At 39.2% G+C, this 19,554-nt stretch overlaps 1 protein-coding gene across 7 annotated transcripts in view; it reads right to left on the minus strand.

The window, feature by feature from the left end:
* Positions 1-19,554, minus strand: part of RBMS1 (RNA binding motif single stranded interacting protein 1) — a 208,620-nt gene that overhangs the window by 22,270 nt on the left and 166,796 nt on the right. For all 7 annotated transcript variants that reach the window (XM_059927969.1, XM_059927974.1, XM_059927971.1 and 4 more), the window contains exons 4-6: positions 14,542-14,633; positions 5,422-5,579; positions 3,322-3,401 (exon numbers count right to left, since the gene is read on the minus strand). In XM_059927969.1, coding sequence (XP_059783952.1) covers positions 3,322-3,401; positions 5,422-5,579; positions 14,542-14,633 — 330 coding nt within the window. The remainder of the gene's footprint in view (positions 1-3,321; positions 3,402-5,421; positions 5,580-14,541; positions 14,634-19,554) is intronic.

A 19,554-nucleotide genomic window follows, 5' to 3' on the forward strand; every position in this document is an offset into this window, starting at 1 on the left:
TTCTTAAGAGTGTCATGTGATGAGTTTACATTCAGTTTACTGTTCATCGCACTGTTCACGCGATGCGTTTTCTTTTTGGTCCTCAAAAGAAAGTGTCTTTTGGGGACTGTGTCTAATGTAGGTTCCTTTCCTATACTTGGCTCCAGTGTCACAGGCAAATCGCCAGTCGTGCAAGAATCGGAGTACTCTGACACAAACCATCCTGGATAATTCTGCTTATGCCAGCTAAACAACTTGCATCACTAAATAAACCATCCTCTGACTGTATTTATGAAATGTTATGTCTGCCTAGCAATGAGCCTACATTATTTAAACATTAAAGTGGAGGCGCATTCAATTTACCCTTGCCTGACAATATTTTTGTTTTTCATCTGGTTCTACTGAAAATAATCATATGCATTCCACGGGGAAAGCCATGTGACAGCAGCCATTCAGGTAATTGGAAGGGAGACAGCAGCATCTAATAAACAGACAGGTAGTCAAAGATAATTCTTGTATTGTGTGTACAAAAAACAATCCAGAGAAGCTGAAAGTGGTTTCAAATTCTGTTGTGGGTTCTCGAGTCCACTGGAGACTTGTTTTGGGGAAAGGTTGGGTTCACTGGAATAGCATGCTTCCCAATCCCGCATTGTACGTTTCAAACTCCTGCCAAAAAGTAGCTCAACCTCACTTAAAGGCAAGAGCTATCCAAAAAGGCCATCAAAATAGCCACGATTCTTGTGATGAGCTCTATGTGAAAAATGCTCTTGGAAACCATTTGGTGACCTCTGCCGGTATAGGGTGATGCACAGGTTTTTGGTGCCTACCACAAAATTAAAATATAAAACACAGCCCTTGCCGCTAAGAACATGCAGTCTAGTTGGGAACCAAGACTAAAACATGTGAGAGATCATCAAACATCAGAAAATGGCATAAAGTTAAGTCCTGGTTCAGAATAAAGAGAACAGCTTGATTGCACAGTTGTCTTCCCTGCCCGGATGCTCTCCATGGAGAAGGAGCCCATCTGGTTCTTACGCTCGCTTTGACACTTAGCACTACTTGGAAGAAACTATTCATTGCAAAGGTGCAGAGAATCCTACAATTATTTGCGTGTGGTTTGGAAAACAAGGTCTTTTTCTTCCTAGAATGGGTGTGACCAAGAGTCTTCAAACCTACTTCAAAGAGAACAGTTAAATGACACAACCATGAAGTCCTTTGGAGAAAAAAGGAAACTGTCCAACCTCAATTCGTGACACCCTGAGATCTATTTCATTCAGGGAGCTGGTAGATCTTATCTTAGACTGATACAACATCGAAACAAATGTGTGCTGGGGTGTTTTTCCTTCTCGAAATCTCCTTGTTGCATGCAAGAATGAGCTGAGAAAGTAACGAGGTCACAGGTGGGTGGGTGAGCAGCCCTTCAAAGGGACTAATATAATACTCTGGGGTTCTGCCTATGCTGAGGATGGCATGGAAAACGAGGAGAACACAGGGGGCAGCTGTGTGCAGGGGCCTTGGAAGGCCCCGCAGGGCAAGGTTGACAGAAGCCTCCCACGTATGAAATTTCTCCCTTGTCTTTACTTGGTTGGAAGGTAAAAACATTCCCCTCTCGTTTCTTTTTTTTTTCTTTCAACTCAAGTGTTGTGGATGGAAAAACAAAACTGACCTAAAAAACAGAAAAGGAAGCTCTTTCACAAGGCTGAGTTCCTTGGAAGAGCGTACTTCTAGGCCTTGTACTTTATGCTTTAGCTCAAGCTCACATACAGCCATGCAAACTGTATGCTGTCAGATTTTGGTATTAAAGGATGCAGTTAGTCTGTGGTATTGCACACACTTATAAATAGATTTTCTATGAAGTGAGACTCACCTGGATACAGAAAAGTAAAGTGGATCCCTAATCATAATCATCAGCCATCCAGTTAAAGATGGAACCTTGGAGCTACAGAAGAATAAATACTGAACACTAGTTACACATGCACAAATGGAAACGTCTTCTAGTTTGTGGTCAGCCGCTTGCACGCTAGCTTGTAAATAGGTAGTGTTGTCTTGGCGAATAGTGAAGTGAAATTTATGCAAAACCAACAAACAGTTACTGGTGCTTAGTATGGTTCAAGTACTGAGCTAGGCATGAAAACAGAAAGATGAGAAAACAGTCTCTGCCTTCGAGGAGCTTAGTTTAGTGCACTGACACGTGTAAACATGTTAAATGCTGCCGTACAGGTGGGTGTCCTCAGGGCGCTATGCAGACAGTAACCCAATGGCAGCAGAGGAAGGTGTTGAAAGGGCAAGACAGGACAGCCTGATTAAAGGGAAGTGAAGTCATGTCCTTAGGATTGGGGCGTGGGAGCAGTTTAGGGAGAGGGCTGAGCAGGCTGGTGAAAACTGAGAATTGCTATTTAGGAAAGGGTGAGAGGCTGAGTGAGGAGCAGTGGTGCTGAGGGTCTGATCAAGCTGGAGCTCACTGTATTTCAGGCCAGGTTTAGTGGGAGTTAGAGGGGTGTAACGTTGGAATGAAAAGCTCCTGAGGTGCAGTGTTTTCTCGGCCAAGACAACACGGGGCAGAGCAATGGGAGGAAGTGGCCACAGAGGAGTGGATGGAGGGGCCACAGAAGTTGAGTCCCGGCACTGTAAGGGGGAGGGGTAACACACGCTGACATCTTCCAGAACGAAGGCGGGAGCTAGGGTGGAAAGTACCACAGTCCTCAACGGACAGGACGGACAGAATATTTATTGAGGATGGTGATGAGGTGAGTTAGAGGATGGCTTCCTCATCCAAGAAGGAGCGGCTTCTGAATGCTCTGTAAGTCACACACCTCCTTACCACTGGGTCTGCTTCCATTCATATATATATATATATATGCTTTTTTCCCTAAGCTTACATTTCATTTTTTTTTGAATTTTAAAAGAATTTTTTATTAGAGTATAGTTGCTTTACAATGCTGTGTTAGTGTCTGCTGTACAGAAAATTGTATCAGTTATACATATACATATATCCACTCTTTTTTAGATTCTTTTCCCATATAGGTCATTACAGGGTATTGAGAAGAGTTCCCTGTGCTATACAGTACGTCCTTACTAGTTATCTATTTTATATATAGTAGTGTGTATATGTCAGTCCCAGTCTCCCAATTTATGCCCCCTCCCACCCCGTAACCATAAGTTTGTTTCTTTATGCTTCCATTCATATTTAAACAGCTGGGAGAAGTGAATTTTGAAGTCTTATTTGTAGATCCAAAGAAATAAATTTTAAAGAGCTAAATGAGGAGTTTTTTGTTCTTGATATAAGAGTCACCACATCCTACAACAAAAGACTACTGATACAATTTTAGACAAACAACATACCAGAAACTCCGGGTGGTGTCTTAATGAATTTTCCATTAAAATGACCAATAACGGCTTCGCACTTTTCTGTTGATTCCATCCTATTTATACATAAAAATAAAACACGTAAATAATCAGAGATATCTTAGTTTTCATTTTGTTCTGTACACATGAATACAACCCTATAGGTTTATTGGATACAAATGAAAACTAACAAAAATGTGAATGATAGGAAAAAGTGGGTTTATTCTATCTTTTATTTAACTGTTGTTTGTGTGCTTCCAGAGTAAAATAAAAACTTGTTAACCACACAGTACATTCAGAACCATAAAAGAAATAAATTATACAAAGAGTGTTTAATATCAAGCATAGGAAATGTATAATTTTTTCCCACTTGTAGAAAAACTGATAATCAATACACAATAGCTTTGTTAGTCATGATAGTGAATTAAAAATAAAAATACCAGTTTAAAATACTAGTGTATTTAGTGCTGCTGGGATATTGGTCATTTTAAAGATGGTCTTTCCTTTTACATATTCAAAAAAATGACAGACTCAAAAGTCATGATAAGAACTGGTGTTAATCAGAGGATGTGTCTTACAGGTTTTTCTCATTAGCTTGAAGTTTAAAATTAAATTAGTGAAGTCAATTATGTACCTTCTTTGTCATCTTGGCTTTAGAGGAGGAATTAAAGGATAGAGCCTAATAACTTATTCTACATCTGCAGGTGGCTAAGAACACCTGAGAAACCTTTCAGGGGCATTAAATCATTTTGATTTATTTTTCTTTAATGGAAAAAACACTGAATAATCTGCTCAAAATGCACTACGCTCCTGGACTACCCAGAAGAGTTGCACCTTGGTTTTAATGGGTGGTTTTTAATAGTTTTTAAAAGCAATAGAATTTAATTGGGTTCTATCTTTGGATACAGAAATGAAAGTCCTTGATCTGCTTTCAGAAGAACACCCACAGAGGGACGATTTTCTGATGGCGCTGGGCCTTTCACTGTTTCACCTGGGTCCTTTTAACCCATGATGTGCACACTGGGGATGCTGGCCTTGGTGACTTTCCACCTGTAGAATATCTTAGTTTTATTATAAAATCATCTGGCCTAACAGAAAGAGTAATGGACTGAAAGCCAGAAGAACCAAGTACTAGACCTTGCTTCATCGCTTGGCAGCCCTGTGACAATGGAAAAGTCCTTTCTTTAACTCAATTTTCCTATATATGAAAGAGTGAAAAGTGCTTGCTTTCTTGATCTCACAGGCCTGTGGTAGATGCGATTGTCATCAAATAGGATAATGTATAGGAAAGTAAAACGTCAGCAATTTCCCCTCCAAAATCAAAGTCAATACTTTAAGACATGTAGACATTTTCGGTTACTGCACAGTATTAATAGGTTGCTAAATGATGTAAAATCAGTTTTTGTACGCAGGCTTTCAGATTGCAACTACGTCAAAAACCAAAGCTTCTTTTGTTTAAGGTTTTTAAAGGAAGCAAACTAACCATTACATGGAAGTATCCTTTCTGGGGAGGAAGGGATAAAAATAAGATGGAAGGAATGAGGGTACTTTAGATATCTGCAACATTTTACTTCTTAAAAAAAAAAAAAATCTAGGCAAAAACTGTAAAACGTTACAACTTGTGTAACACTTGGTGGTTAGACAGGTGTCTGTTGTACTTTTCTGAGTGTTTGAAATATTTCACTTAAAAATCTAATTCACTGACCACACTGATGATGAACCAAAGTTCCATCTAATGCGACAAAAATACCAATTTATTTACGAAATTTAGGAGCCTGAGATTGTTATTTTTAAGAAGTTTAGGCCTCTTGATCTAATTAGTCAAATTATTAAGGAAACATACTTGCAGAACTATTGCTCATGTGGTATTTCCTTGCCCTACGTCACCAAATATTTAGTGTCCTCAGGTTCAAGAATCCTAATGAGCTTCCAAAAGATTTGGAAAAATGCAAACTATTTTTTATGCATAATTTAAGTTCACGGTACAACTGGCTCCTATAACCCTGGCTTAAATTCTCTCTTCTTGCTCAATTTTTATTTTCCAGGAAACACAGCAGAGCTACTGCTGTTGACAAGAAGACAGGGCAGCGTGCTTACCTAGCAAAGCCAACACCACGACTTGTCCCACTGGAATCGCGTAGTATCCTTGTAGAAATAACTTGTCCAAATGGTTTTAGCATATTTTCAAGTTCTTGCTCATCCATGGACAGTGGCAAATTAGAAATATACAAGTTGGTAGGATCTTGTTCCTGTTGCTAAAACCGAACAGAGAACTGTCTATTAATTTCCAGCAGAAGGTGAGATATGTATGTTAACACACTTTTACTTGGCCACTCTCTTAGCTCAGGTCCTTTGAAAGTACTAGCAAGCGAGATCACGGGAACTACAGAACACCCGAGTCACCATGAACACTTGAAAACAGTGTCTGAAGCTTGGACAATCTGTGCAGGTCAGACACGATCCCACCAAACCATTCTTGGCAGGTTTGGAAGCAGAAGTGCTGGCAGGCGTCGCTGAGTTGGAGAGCATGCCCTCATGGAAGCACAACCGTCGGCTGTTTGCAGTGTTCTACAAAATAACTAACCTCTCCTCCACTACTATTTTTGGGAGCCCATTTTGGGCTCCATTTATTGCACAAATGGCTGTTACTGCTAATAATTCAATCCAGAAACACACGACGGATTCTGGACTAAGTCAACTAAAGTCCAGTGGGATTTTGCCCAAATTCCCTTCTTTTGCTCTACAGCAGAGTCCTTACTACCTCTGAGTTGTGATCACCAACGGGAAATAGAGAGCTCCTAAATTAACAAAAACAAAACCCCACAAAGTCATACAAAATGACAGACTCAAGGCGGAACAAATTTTAGAATCTGGATAAAGCTGAACTCAAGTGTAGATGGGGGAAGGGAGTTTTGCTAAATCTTTGCTACTCTAAGAGTGATCCAGGGGCCAGCAGTGATGGAATTACCTGCAAGCTTACTAGAAATGTAGAATTCCAGGCCCCATCCCAGACCTACAGAATCAGAAACTGCATTTTAATAAGATCTCCAGGCAGTACAAATGCATATGAAAGTTCGAGAAGCAGCAATTAGATCATTTCCCACCCACCTTTCCACTGCTGAGGTAAAATCAGCTGAAACCAAAGATAGCAATAGAGTTTTCTGAGAACCAGTAACTGCTATGTATATTTACTGAGTCTGGTGTTAAATCATCAGGAAATAAGCTTATATGATATCTGGAATATTTTCTGACCAAGTAAAAACTCATCTCGGCAATTGTGAGATTAGGATGATCTTAACTTTAAAACAGGCTTTCTTTTGATCTTACTACCAATTGTATCTTTACATATTGAACTATGCAAGTTTATGATTTTTCTTTAACAAGCACTATTAGCAAAGTCATTAATTGATGTCTTAGCCTTAGGCAACAGAACAGCACACTCATTATACTTAAATTTCCAAAATGCACAGTACTTTAAAAATATATGTGAAACATACGCATATTTGTACAAAATCTCTTTCAAATGTATCCTGGCATGAATTAAACCTGAAATAAAACCTTTCCTTTCAGATAATCTGCAAGTAAAAGTAACTGACCTTTAAGATTTAAAACAACAATCTGGTATCCTAGGGAATGGCAAATACCCTGGTAGTCCCAAGAATTAAAGTTACCAAAGACTGAGAAACTATGGGCAGAAAGTACTGTCCCTATGACTTCCTGGTTCTGACAGAAGGCAGCATGTTATCAGGCCAGTCCCAAAGGTATGGAGCAGAAACTCCCAACCTGGGTGGCCCAGACTCTCAGGGGTGTGTCAGTGCAGTTGTGTCCAAGAAAAAAATTAAAAATTTTCAAGTGCTCAATAGCAAGCCAGAAACTTAACTTCATTAACCCTTGACAGACTAAACAAAAATGGCAACTACCTTTGCTTCTGTCTGAAAGTAGATAAAGTCAGTGTGGTACCACTGGTTACCTTATGCTGGGCAAAACCTCTCACTGAAAATTACATAAAGCATATCTTTAATGTATAAAAATTGTAAAGCGATTTAATAAATGCATGACAGTAATAGATAAAATGCTTCAAAATAAAGGGAAAAACAAAATGGTCTTTGGTATTAAATTTTTCAAATTCTTCTCAGGTGGCCTGCAAGCTAAAATCTTAATTCCTTTTTTCCACTTCATTCACTACCTTCCCTGACTTCACCCAATTAATCCACAGCTCCTCAATTAACTATCTCATGTTGGCTCTAACCTCCCAAGTCCCTGAAGCTTTCCTGGAGTGCACAAGACTGTATTTGTTCCTGCGGAAGTCTGGTCCTTAGTTGGTGAACACAGATGGGGTTCTTTCTCCCTGAAGGTGGGTACACTGAGGGGTCCTGTAGCCTAATACAGCCCAATGACATTTATAGTGCATCCTGTATATCCCAGACCCTCTTATACAATAATTGTGACGCCAGGCCTGTCTTCTAGCCATTTATAGTTGAGTTGGGGAGATAAAAACACATGTAATCAATGCTGTAATAGAGATGTATACAAATCACAATGGGAGGACAGATAGGGGAGTTTGTCTTTATTAGGGAACACTTTACAGAGGGCATGACATTGAGTTGAGACTTGAGAAACAAGCATAAGGCATGAGGCTGAAAACCAGATTGTGAAAAGCTATCCAAGGAGTATGACTTTTTTGTCAGTTATCACCGCTTAAATTTTTCCACTTAAGCTAGCACGAAATAGAATGACTATGTATCCTGAAGAGTGTGTGGGCAAAGGATAAAGTAGCCTTGCCAGAGCTGCAAAATTTCCTTGAAGGCTTGTATTTTATCTAAAAAAAATATATATATATATATATATCATGTAAATGTTGCAATCTACTCCCTAACTATTTGAGTTTGTTTCATATAGAAATAATATTTCTGAATTAATACTTTCCAGTCATACTGATACTGCAGGAAGATAATCCTGTGATTTCAGGTGTTGTACTTTGTTGGGTGAGGGGGAGGAGGAGGAAGGAGGAGCCGCGTCCCTGTGCTGCAGCTAGAAAGCCACGCCCTAAAAAATCTGGAGCTTCTGGAGGCACAGAAGCAAGGGAGTGATGTGATCAAGTCTATCTTATTAGAAAGATTTCGGAATCATGCTTAGTCAGATTCAGAATAAAGCTGGGAACTCCCTAATTAAAGCGCATTAAAACACGCCTTGGACAAAGATGTGGCATAAAAAATGTTACATAAGAAACATGTATCATAAATATTGTGAGCTTTCCTTTTGAGTTACAATTATTAAAATCTAAATGACTAACATTTAAGAATATTTAAGAATGTTCGTAGACTTTGTCATCTGTGAAGTAGTTTCAAAAGGGCTGACAATGTAGGTAACTAAGTACTTTCTAAATCTGTGTTTTAGTTGCTATTAAACTATTAATAAAAATGTTATTCTTGGGTCTTCCCTGGTGGCACAGTGGTTAAGAATCTGCCTGCCAATGCAGGGGACACGGGTTCAAGCCCTGGTCCGGGAAGATCCCACATGCCGCAGAGCAAATAAGCCCGTGTGCCACAACTACTGAGCCCACGTGCCACAACTACTGAAGCCCCCGTGCCTAGAGCCCATGCTCCACAACAAGAGAAGCCACCACAATGAGAAGCCCGTGCACCGCAATGAAGAGTAGCCCCCGCTGGCCGCAACTAGAGAAAGCCTGCACGCAGCAATGAAGACCCAGTGCAGCCAAAAATAAATAAATTAAAAATAAATAAATTTAAAAAAATGTTATTCTTTAAAATGTTGATTCAACTTGAATGTTTACCAATGAAGAAAAAAAATAATAAAAAGTGCTAAATCAGAATCAGGAAATTGAGCTCCTAACCCACTCTATGATAAATAGTGAGATAAGACAGACTAAATACAGGTAGGTATTTCCTGTGATTTTAACGCTTTTGTTTTCAATAGCAAACAGTCAACTAGCTCTCTTCCTTTGGAATGACCTCCAAAGGGCTAATGGCTAACATTATTTATCCTTCTTTTCAAATGGTCAACTTATCTTGCACACATTGCATACAAAGTTGCAAGTAAAAAAAAAAAAGAAAAGAAAAAAGAGAAGCAACTCCAAGCTGGCAGCAATGGCCACAAGAATATCTAATCACCAAAGGGTCCATGCATTCTAATCACCATACATTCCTAGTAAACGGAACATACAGTACTTGTACTACGTGAGAGTGGTTCTTGAATAAGGGTAATTTCGCCCCTTTAAAATCAGGGACAACCATAACTCTGTTTTATTACATACAATGCTATGTCTGAAAAAACAATTTTTCTGTAAATTATGGGTGGTCAGACATAAAAATGGGGCCAACAGGCCTCTTTATATCCCTAGGCATGGAAAGTGTTCAATGGCTTCTTTAACAAGTAGAACACTTGGATCCCACATTGGCCATGAGAGGGATAAATGGCTACTAATGTTCACTTGAGTAGAAAAGTGGGGCTTGGAGGTCCCACATGGTGTAAAGCACTCAGTCATCATCTGAAAGAAATTAACAAAAACCTCCCTATGCGTGTGGAATGGTTCCTAAAATGCAAGAAAGGGACCTGGCAGGAAGACCAGACATCTGTTTTCTCTTGAACTGAGTAGGTTCACCAACCAGCAGATAGCTGCTTATGGGTATGTGAATGCAAACTGCTTGAAGCATGGTAGACCTCTGTGTGGAAGGGCGATTAAATTCCTGCTCCTTTGACTGCCTATTTACTGAAAAAAGTGCGAGCATACCGCTAGGCAAGTAACACAGGGCGATCCGCTGACCCCCAGCAGGTCTTAAGAGGTATTGCGGAAAGGCCTACAGAAGTCACTCTATTAACAGATATCACCATTGTTGACTTGAGTTTTATATCTTTTGAGCTCGTTATCTGAGGTTTTTTTCTTCTTTTCATAGATTCTGAGTCTCTTATTTTGAAAAATGCACACATTTGAAACAAATGCCAAGTTTAACATAAATGGCTCAAGTTTAACCTTGAGCCTTTTGGAAAACCTTTGGTAAATTTCATTAGGGTACTCAATGGACTCAATAAATATAATTTTTAAATGTCCCATTCTCATCTCTCCATATCTGCCCAAACTGGGAAGTTTTTCTCTTGCTTAACTGGCTTCTTTGATCATCAACAAAACAAACATTTAATATCTACCATAGGCCAAGTACCAAGCAAGGCACTGAAATTAAAACACGAATAAGAAACAACCATTGCTGCCCAACGCTCTCCACTTGTAGCTTTATAATTCAGTTTTGAATATTTGTGGAGTTCTTTCTCAACTCAGGTAGTCAAAGTGTCAAACAATATTATATTCTCCCCCCACTCCCCACACTCGCCTAGTGGAATGTCCCTTAATTTCTTCTGATTATGTAAGAAAGCAAGCCTTTAATATGTGGCAATGTGAATTTTCAAAACTTTATAGTGTCCAGATTAATTCACTAGAGGAAAGTGGAAAGTGATAGGTCCCTTATCACCCAAACATGGGAGCCAGACCTAAACTTTTATAAACTGTCTCCACAAAAGTTACATGCCAGATGCTCCTTTATCCAGACAGCATAAAGGGGATAAGTCAACTCCCGATACTCAAATCCATGGTTCCGTGGCACAGAACAATGGACCCTCTAGCATTTAAAATACCTTTTGTAACTTTAATGATATAATAAAAAAGAAATCGGGTCCAGGAAACTCAGTCATCCTACAGAGACCCGAAGAAATTCACAACGTGCAGAATGTTGGCACACTGCCAGCATCTCTGAACCCGTGCATTGTTCCCTCCCTACAGATGATGTAGGAAGGGATCACTTTTCCTAGCCAATTTACAGTCCAAGCCACCCAAGGAGGTCTTTGAACAGTGCTCATTACCAGTCCACGGGAAAGCTGGCATTCAAAGTGCACTGTTGACACAACATACACTGCCAATCTATGCCCAGTCCGGTTCTGACTAAATGCATTGTAAAGACTTCTTCAAACAGGATATATTTAATATATTATGCTACTCAATATCACCGGCACTGAAAAGATGCCTAGGTAAGTGCTCATGGGGCTGCTCTAAAAAAGGCCTCTGTATTACCTGGAGCAGGTTGTTAAAATAGGCCTCTTTCTAACTTTGTTTCAGCAGAAGTCACCGAAAAATGGGTTTCAGGCATGCCCACGTTCCAGAGTGAGAAACCAGACCACCTACACAGAGTCTGCAAAGGAGTGGCTGAGATCTGGTTTGAGAGGCTCAGCTGACCACCCACCTCTCGTCTGCCTGGGAGGGACCGGAGAGGCTGGAATGAACACGCATGTGGAGAGAACCGCTGATGTGTTCTGAGTCCCACCACACGGGCTGCCTCCCCCATCACTGCCGGTGCAGCAAGAGGGGCTTCAACAGACCCCTCAGGAGGCATGGTCTGTGACCTTTCGAGCTTGGTGGATACAAGGAATCAATGTCTGACTTAAGCCTGAGGAATCTAAAAGGCAAAGGCTGGTTGAAGGGGCCCATAAGTGCAATTGGGAGGTAACTAGTCTCCCACAGACAGCTGGCAAACAGATCAATGTGGGCCACACAGGTAGAGTTGGCCCAGGGTTGTGTTAGAGCCTTCCAGGAAGGCTGTCTTGAAGGATAAGAAGGTCCTAGAAGAAAGGGGCTGAAGGCTGACCCTTAGATTCTCAGGAGCTGAGGCTAACAGCCTGAGGACACGTCTTCTCTAGTTTGAAGGCACTACAGGGGAAAGAGCAAAGCATTGTACTAAAGAAAGCATCAGTTCTCTGTCTGCCCAGAGAAATCAACACCAGATCACAGAATTGTCAGGTCAAGAAACTTTCCCATCCTTTGCCACTGCTCCAACCTTGGAGGGGTTAGAAACCACAGCTAGCTATGGAAGAGTGGGAAAAACACAAATTTGGGAAATAGGAAAGAAACTAACCATGCTCCCATCCCAGGACAAGCTTATTACCTAGAGCAGACCAGAGCTGGGGGAAGGGAGAAGTTTTAATATTATACGGCACTCAAAATTTTGTCAAATAAACAGGATTGGACATTTCAATTATAGGTATCACACACTTAGCATTGGAAATGTGCTCTTAAAAAAAAAAAATCACACACTCAGCATCAAAATGTTAACCAGGAGCCTATTGCATATTATTTCAAGTAAGAAGAAAAGTATAATGTATTACCATTAATCACAACCCCCAATTTCCTAAAATACAACTAAATACATTTGTTACACATCTGTACGTGTGTGTGTGTGTGTGTTTGTATACACGTAATACATGGTTATATTGGGATGTAAACTTTTAAAATATCACTTCTTGATCACCAAATTATCAATATGGTTGTTAGCAGACAACTGCTTTGTAAGTTGTCATTTCTCTTAGCACCAGCAGCACCCAAGACACACAACCCTTTTTGCTGACTCTCAGCAGAGTTTTCAAAACCTCTACACAATTCTGATATTTTACAAACTGTATTTGGAATATAACCTGAGATTTTCCCCTTAAACATCTTGTTTAAAATATTGTACTGACATTGGTGTAAATACATATAGAAAGGCTGAAAATGTACTGAAAGACAATTATGTTCCCTTAAATTTGGATATGAAAAAAATTAAGGGGCATCCTACTGAAAAAAATTAACCAGAAAGACCTGAAATGACAGAAGCAACTGACGGAACTTTTCAAAATAACGAGAGTTGCCAGAAAAGTCATGGGACCTGCCCTAGATTTTATCCATGAGAGGAAGAAACAGGAACTTCACAGAGTAGAGGAAATGGACAGAACAGAGGGAAAAATAGAGCCCTTTTCCAACTGTGCCTTAACAGTCCTGCTTAGAAAATGTATGGTTACCCATTGTTTACATAGGCACATTAAACATTCTGTAAATCATATACAACATAGGTACTGCATACTCACAATTAAATATATTTCAAGCCTCATAATCACCGTCTTTCAACAATACCACAGGAAACTGCTGTATATTATGGACAAGTAATCTAAAAATCACGGTGCTTAGTATTTACGTTTGTTTATTTTAGCTTCTTCCTCTGGAGTTTAAAAACATCTGAAATAAGTCCAACTCAATCCAAAGGTCTAAAAATATTAAAAGTCAAGGATTACTTTAGAAAGGTGATCCCTTTCATCAATTCCTGAAATCTTTATTCATGCTGATTCTTTTAATCAAGGTAAATCTCTATCTTGGTAGCTGCATATATGTCCTTCAAGAGCTTTAAGGTCTTAGCAGGTAACTTATCTCAACCAGGGTTCTTTAACTTCCATAAATCTTCTTTCCTTATGGAAATGTGAATACCCCTCAGGGAATGACCACATGCTACTCTTCAGAAGCAGCAAAGGACAGCACAAAATTACTTTCTTCCGTACTTCAAGACACCAGATAATATAAAATTATCGATCTTTTGAAAAGAATATACAAGATATCAAACTGCCAAGTTTCAAACTTGAAAATATGTTCCGTAGCAACTCAAAAACCACACACACAAAAAAATATGTACATAATTGTATGAGTATCTTAATAAATGTACTGTAGGCACTAGGTATGATATAACCCAAGTTTACATTTAGGCAATAAGACTGGAGCATAAATACCACTTCAGTGATTAAGAGTTCATCAAAACAAGTCCTGAATAAAGCCACTGCAGAACTACTAAAGAGAAGATTTATAATCCATAAATAACCAATGTCTAAAAATCACTGACTTTTACACAGAGGAAATAGTATCTGTAGCTTACACTGCATTAAAACTGCTAGTATATTTGTACAAAGCATACATATGTGATTATATTTGTTATTCTTTCAGAATATGACATTCTATACACAATTACCTCCTGAAGTGTTTCTAAAATGTATTAATTCCTTAAGCATTGACATTTTAAAATTATTTTAAAAAATATAGTACAGAGCTTAAGCCCACAAGTACCCATTTACCTGAGAAAATCTGGTGCTATTTCTCCATTTACTTAGGGGGTTACATAATCTGCTATGTAAAATTTCATACAGTTATAAAATCCTTCTTCACATATAAAATTATGAGGAACAGTCTTTGGCAAAATAGCTACCATTGAGGATGCGAAGGCATGGGACAAGTGTCCACAGGTAACTGTGGCTCTCTGGGATGGAAGGAAGAACTTGAATGGTGACAGGAAAAGCCACGTATCTAGCTTCAGAACCAAAGCCAGAGACCAGAGCAGTGAGTACCGGCTCTCAACTCACCTTTGCCATTTGAGCTTGAACCCCACTTGCCTTCAGGGCAGACACAGCCTTCTGAGCTGCTGCAGGACTGTCAAAGTCGACAAAACCATAACCTGAAATGCAAAACACACTTAGTGTTTAAGCCATTATTTTACGATTAGGTAACGAGGAAAAGGATGACTCCATTTGGTCTCTGATGCAGGCAACAGAAATGAAAGCCCTGACGTCCTGACCAGTCTCAAGCTTTACAGCCGCAATGCAACATCCTCCCCGAGCTGTCCTTCCCCATCTATCACGGGCTAGGCAAGTTGCCCTTCAAAGTTCAAAAAAAAAAGGAAAAAAAAGAAACCAATTTTTTTCCTTTTCCACGTCTTTTTCTCAGGTGTCCTGTACTTACTGGGGGAAAACAAAAAGACATCTAAGTTATACCAAGATTTAAAAAAAAAAAAAGAAAAAAAAATCAACTTCAGAGAAGTAGCATTTTTAATAATTTGGTAAGAAAGATGGTGCTATCCTACAGAGCTTACAAGTGTATGTTTATTCTGTAGACTACATTTTATTTTTCAAATAAGTTAAGTACAACCACTGGATACCCCAAATATAAAATAATCTAAATGTTAGAACTTGGTTAAAAATATCATTATTTATCTAAAATACAGCTCATGATCTCTTCAAAAAAAATAAAGGGGGGGGGGGGGAAATGGCTCCAGAAACCCAAAATAGCTGTTTTAGCAGTTCATGTCCTAAAGTCTAAAAACAAAACATAGTAAAACAAATAAGTAAATAACTTCCTAATAGAGGTCCTGGTTCAAAGCGCATTTATCCACAGCTTTTCAAACATTTTAAATAAGCTGGTCAGCTAGTCTGCTTGGCCATGACAAATCAAAAGCAGGAAATGATGGGGAAAAAGGGTCGGGTTGAGGGTAGGGCTGCTACAAAATAATCATATGGATGGTATCCATATGCTAATTATTAGTGAAAATGAATAGCAATCAAGAAAAGAGGAAAACTATACAAAGAACAGGCCTTACGCAGCAGATGAGCAACAGCTCCATGATTTCACTGATCCATAAGCATCACTATTAAATCAGGCAATCACTGATTTGTCACTATGATAACCCTTAAGTTACTGAGAAAAGGTTCAATTCTACTTAGCACACTGTTTAAAAGATCAGGGTACCAGGCAAAAACACCAACAGAGATTTCCTTGGAATTCAAACCTATTATCAAATTAATTTTGAATGAGGAAGAATATTTTGAAAAAGAAAAGCCCTGTTTGGAGGTTGCATAGAAGAGGGGCCAGCCCTATCATTTATTTGCAGATATTCTAAAGCTACAGTAATTTAGACAGGAAGAAACTAGTGTCAAAATAGGCAAATATATGCATCAACAAGATCAAACAGAAACTTCAGAAGTAGTCCAAAGGTGAGTGTGCAGTATTAATACCAAAAATATTGCCTGGTAACAACACTAGTGAACTAGACTACAGATTACAGAAATAGATGTTTTAGGAGAGAGAAGTGTCAAAGCTGAAACAAGCAGCTGCTTCCTTTGGTTACTTGGAATTGGGTTGGAATAAGGCCTAATTTGATTTTGACAGTGAGTGGAGAAATAGTCAGGTTGGAAAGAAAAACAAGAGGTTGACCCAAGTAAAAGCAGAGAACACTACTCAACAGCCAGGTTAGAAGTCAGGTTAAACGTATTTTGGATTCCTTTTTAGAAATCTGTTGTTAATGCTAACATGCAACCCGTTATGAAGGTACACACAGGCACACACATACTCACTCTCTCACTCTCATACATATTTTACTACCAAACACAATTTAAGCAGGTCATAAATGAACACCCAACTACACTGAAATGATGTAACTTCTGCTGATGGATATTTAAGACACTCTCCTTGATTTTGCTGTTGTCAATAAATTACAATAAACAGAAGATCTCAAGCTTGATATTCATGTAGTTGAAATTGCTATTCATTCAGGTAATATTAGTATTATTTTATCTGTTATTTCCTTATTAGGAAAAATCCATAATGGTTGCATTTTTAGTTAACTGTTTATAACCTTTTCTGGCCTTGCCCGATGTCTACTACATAGCTGTTTCATAAATATTTGCTGAAAAACAAATATAACAGGTAAGCATGCAACCTGTGCTCTTTCACTTCCTCTATTATATTACTTTCAAGTAAATATAAGAGTATATAAATGAGTTTCACAGGTTACATGGGTTTCATTATATAAATATGTATAGATATTTCTGAAGGTGGGATAAACTAAGTAACACAGCATCCTCTCACTGGACCCCCAAGAGGATTCTTCTCAGGTCTCAGGACCAGGAACAGTTATGGTATTCCTGCTTCTTGGATTTTCTTCTACATTGCGATTACTGAATCATGGGAATAGGTATGTTTATTTTTGCTTTGGCAACTAAGAAATACAGGGCTATTTCTATAGTAACATGAAGTTTCCTGCTCTTACCCCTATTTTCCCTTTGGTCTGACTTATCCTCACCCATTTTACGTCTGTGTGTGTGTGTGTGTGTGTGTGTGTCTGTGTGTGTGTTTTCTGGTCTTATATGCAACTCTGTAAACATTGATAATTAACCAGTCGGTGTCACAATCAATCCTTTGTAAGCTTTTTTTTTTTGGTCCTGAACTACCATATATTCCAGTGCTGAAAAGCATTTAAATACCTTTTGTTGGCTAAAAACTGACAAAAATTGAAAGGTAGAGCAACTGAATAGTGAATTTTTAAATTTAATAACTACGATAACATGTTATTCAGAGCAATATTTCCTTCAGCTTAATTTTGTCTTCTGGAGAGAGGCTTCAAAATATGTTTTGTGACAAAAAATGTTCTATGACCTATAAGGTCTCTAATTTCCAGGTATAAAATTCTTTGATCTGTTCAACTCTCAAAAAATTAGTATACAACACAAGCACTTTCCATTTATACTAATAACCTCTTAAGCATTACCTATATTCATCCATCCATCCACCTACCCACCTTCTCAAGTTATCTATAACATGGCTGACATGTTATCTGTCTTTATTATGAGCTATGCTGTGTTATCTTTTTCTCATTTGTCCTAAAATTACTATTTTTCAGGAGCTCTTTCATTCTCCCTCCCGGAGTTTTATAAACCCGTTCTTGCGTACTCTCTCCGCCTCACTCACTCACCCACACCCCAGATATCTGTTACTATTTCTTCCTGAGAGGCCTGTGTGACACAAAGAGACTCAGAAGGTTTCTATCATCGCCCCCCCCCCGCCCCCCACCCCCACCAACATAAGGCAGTCTCTCCTGAGATTCAATTTAGGAGAACGTCTCCAGGAGACATATATCGAAAACCAGTGCTGAATTATTCTTATGCTTATTTAGAAGCCCCAGAAATCTCTCCACTTATCTTTGGACCCTTCCCAAATATCATGGGTTTGTATTATGATGTTAGGTTTAGCTTTAGTATTTTTTTACTTGTACCTTTTCCAGATCATGCTAAGCATTTTGTGGAGTTTTGGTTTCTAGGCAATAGGGTCTTGCTGGAAAAGAGTGTGTAACAGTAGTGTGTCCAGTGTGTAGGTGTGGCAGAGAATTCACCCAGGGAGGCCTCTGGGTCCTCTCCCTCACTTAACTAGGGCAGCTGTGCTTTTTAACACACGGATCTGCTGCGAAGACTTCTTTTTGGGGGGTAAGGGGGTTGGGGAGGTGAGGAGGAAGAAAGGTAGGGTAAGGTTATAAAATGACTTGTCTACTGTGATTTCTCTCTTGGTTTGAAACAAATGCTGAGATCAGCTTCCTGTTTTATACCTGCAAGAGTCTGGGTTTTTTTTGTTATAAAACCGAAAGGTTTTTTTCTGTGTCCCTGCTCACCCAAATCATTTTAAAATATGGTAAACAAGACTAATCTGGTAACCGGGTAGACATTTCAGTCTACAATTTGACTCTCTCCAGTTTAATTCACTTAAAATATTAATTGAGTACCACTCTACGTAAAGCATTGCTCTATTCATCATCCTAAGGCAAAACTGCCTGAATGTGCCATGTTGACTAAACATGGGCTTAGATATTTGCCACAATAGCTCCTTTAAATTCAGGAGCTTCGAAGAAGAGACAGAAATACAATGAATCACTTCAAGTCTAGATTAAAGGAAACGGCTGGCTTCTACGGTGAGGCCCTACCATACCATCCAGAGGCTTCATTTATGTTCTCTGCCTTTTTCAGATTGTGCTAAGCCACAGCCGTCACCACTACTTGAAAAACTGGGGTCTAATTAATGAGGAGATTTGCCTTCTCTGCCTATTCCTGTCAACCTTATTTCAATTCACAGGGTCAGTCGTTAGACTCAAAGTCAGCTGACTCCATTCTTCCCCTTTCCTAGAAATCACATGCCTATTGTTAAGATGCTGGATCATTAAAAGTCAGAACCACAGAGCATCAGTGCTGCCTACTCTAGACGCCTCCTCTTCCAGCTCATGGAGCCGGATGAGCTCATCCTAATTACACGGAAAACCGAAGGTCAGTGCATCAAATTAATGCAGCAGCATATTTCAAAGGGGCGTATGACCTCCCCTCCCTATTACAATTCGGTCAGTGAAAATGGTTCTCTCCTCCCCGCTGCCAATATTGTCAACAGGCATTCAGCAGAGAACAATTGGGAGTATTGAAACATGTAATTAAGTACTGCTTAAAACTACTCTATTCTAATTAATAGAGCCAATTTGCACAATATGTAATCTTTTCAGTTCTTTAGTGCAGTCCAATGGTCTTCAGTAAGCAGCTCTAATCTCCTCAGGCTCAGGAAAGAAAAGCTATTTTCTAACTCTACTCCCCTTTTAAGAGCAGGGGATAAATGCCAGCCGGTATTTTGCATGTTAACTCTACTGGCGTCAAATCTGGGATTCTGGCAAAGGGCTAGCTGCTGTTGGGTTTCCAGCCAAAACTCAACCAGGGACAAACACAAGCAATATGCTGACATTGTGCAAGACAGAAACTGGGTGACATGTAAGATTTGGATTTTAATAAACGGAGGTA

Source organism: Balaenoptera ricei, chromosome 7 (genome assembly GCF_028023285.1).
Source record: "Balaenoptera ricei isolate mBalRic1 chromosome 7, mBalRic1.hap2, whole genome shotgun sequence".
In the NCBI taxonomy this organism is placed as follows: Eukaryota; Metazoa; Chordata; class Mammalia; order Artiodactyla; family Balaenopteridae; genus Balaenoptera; species Balaenoptera ricei.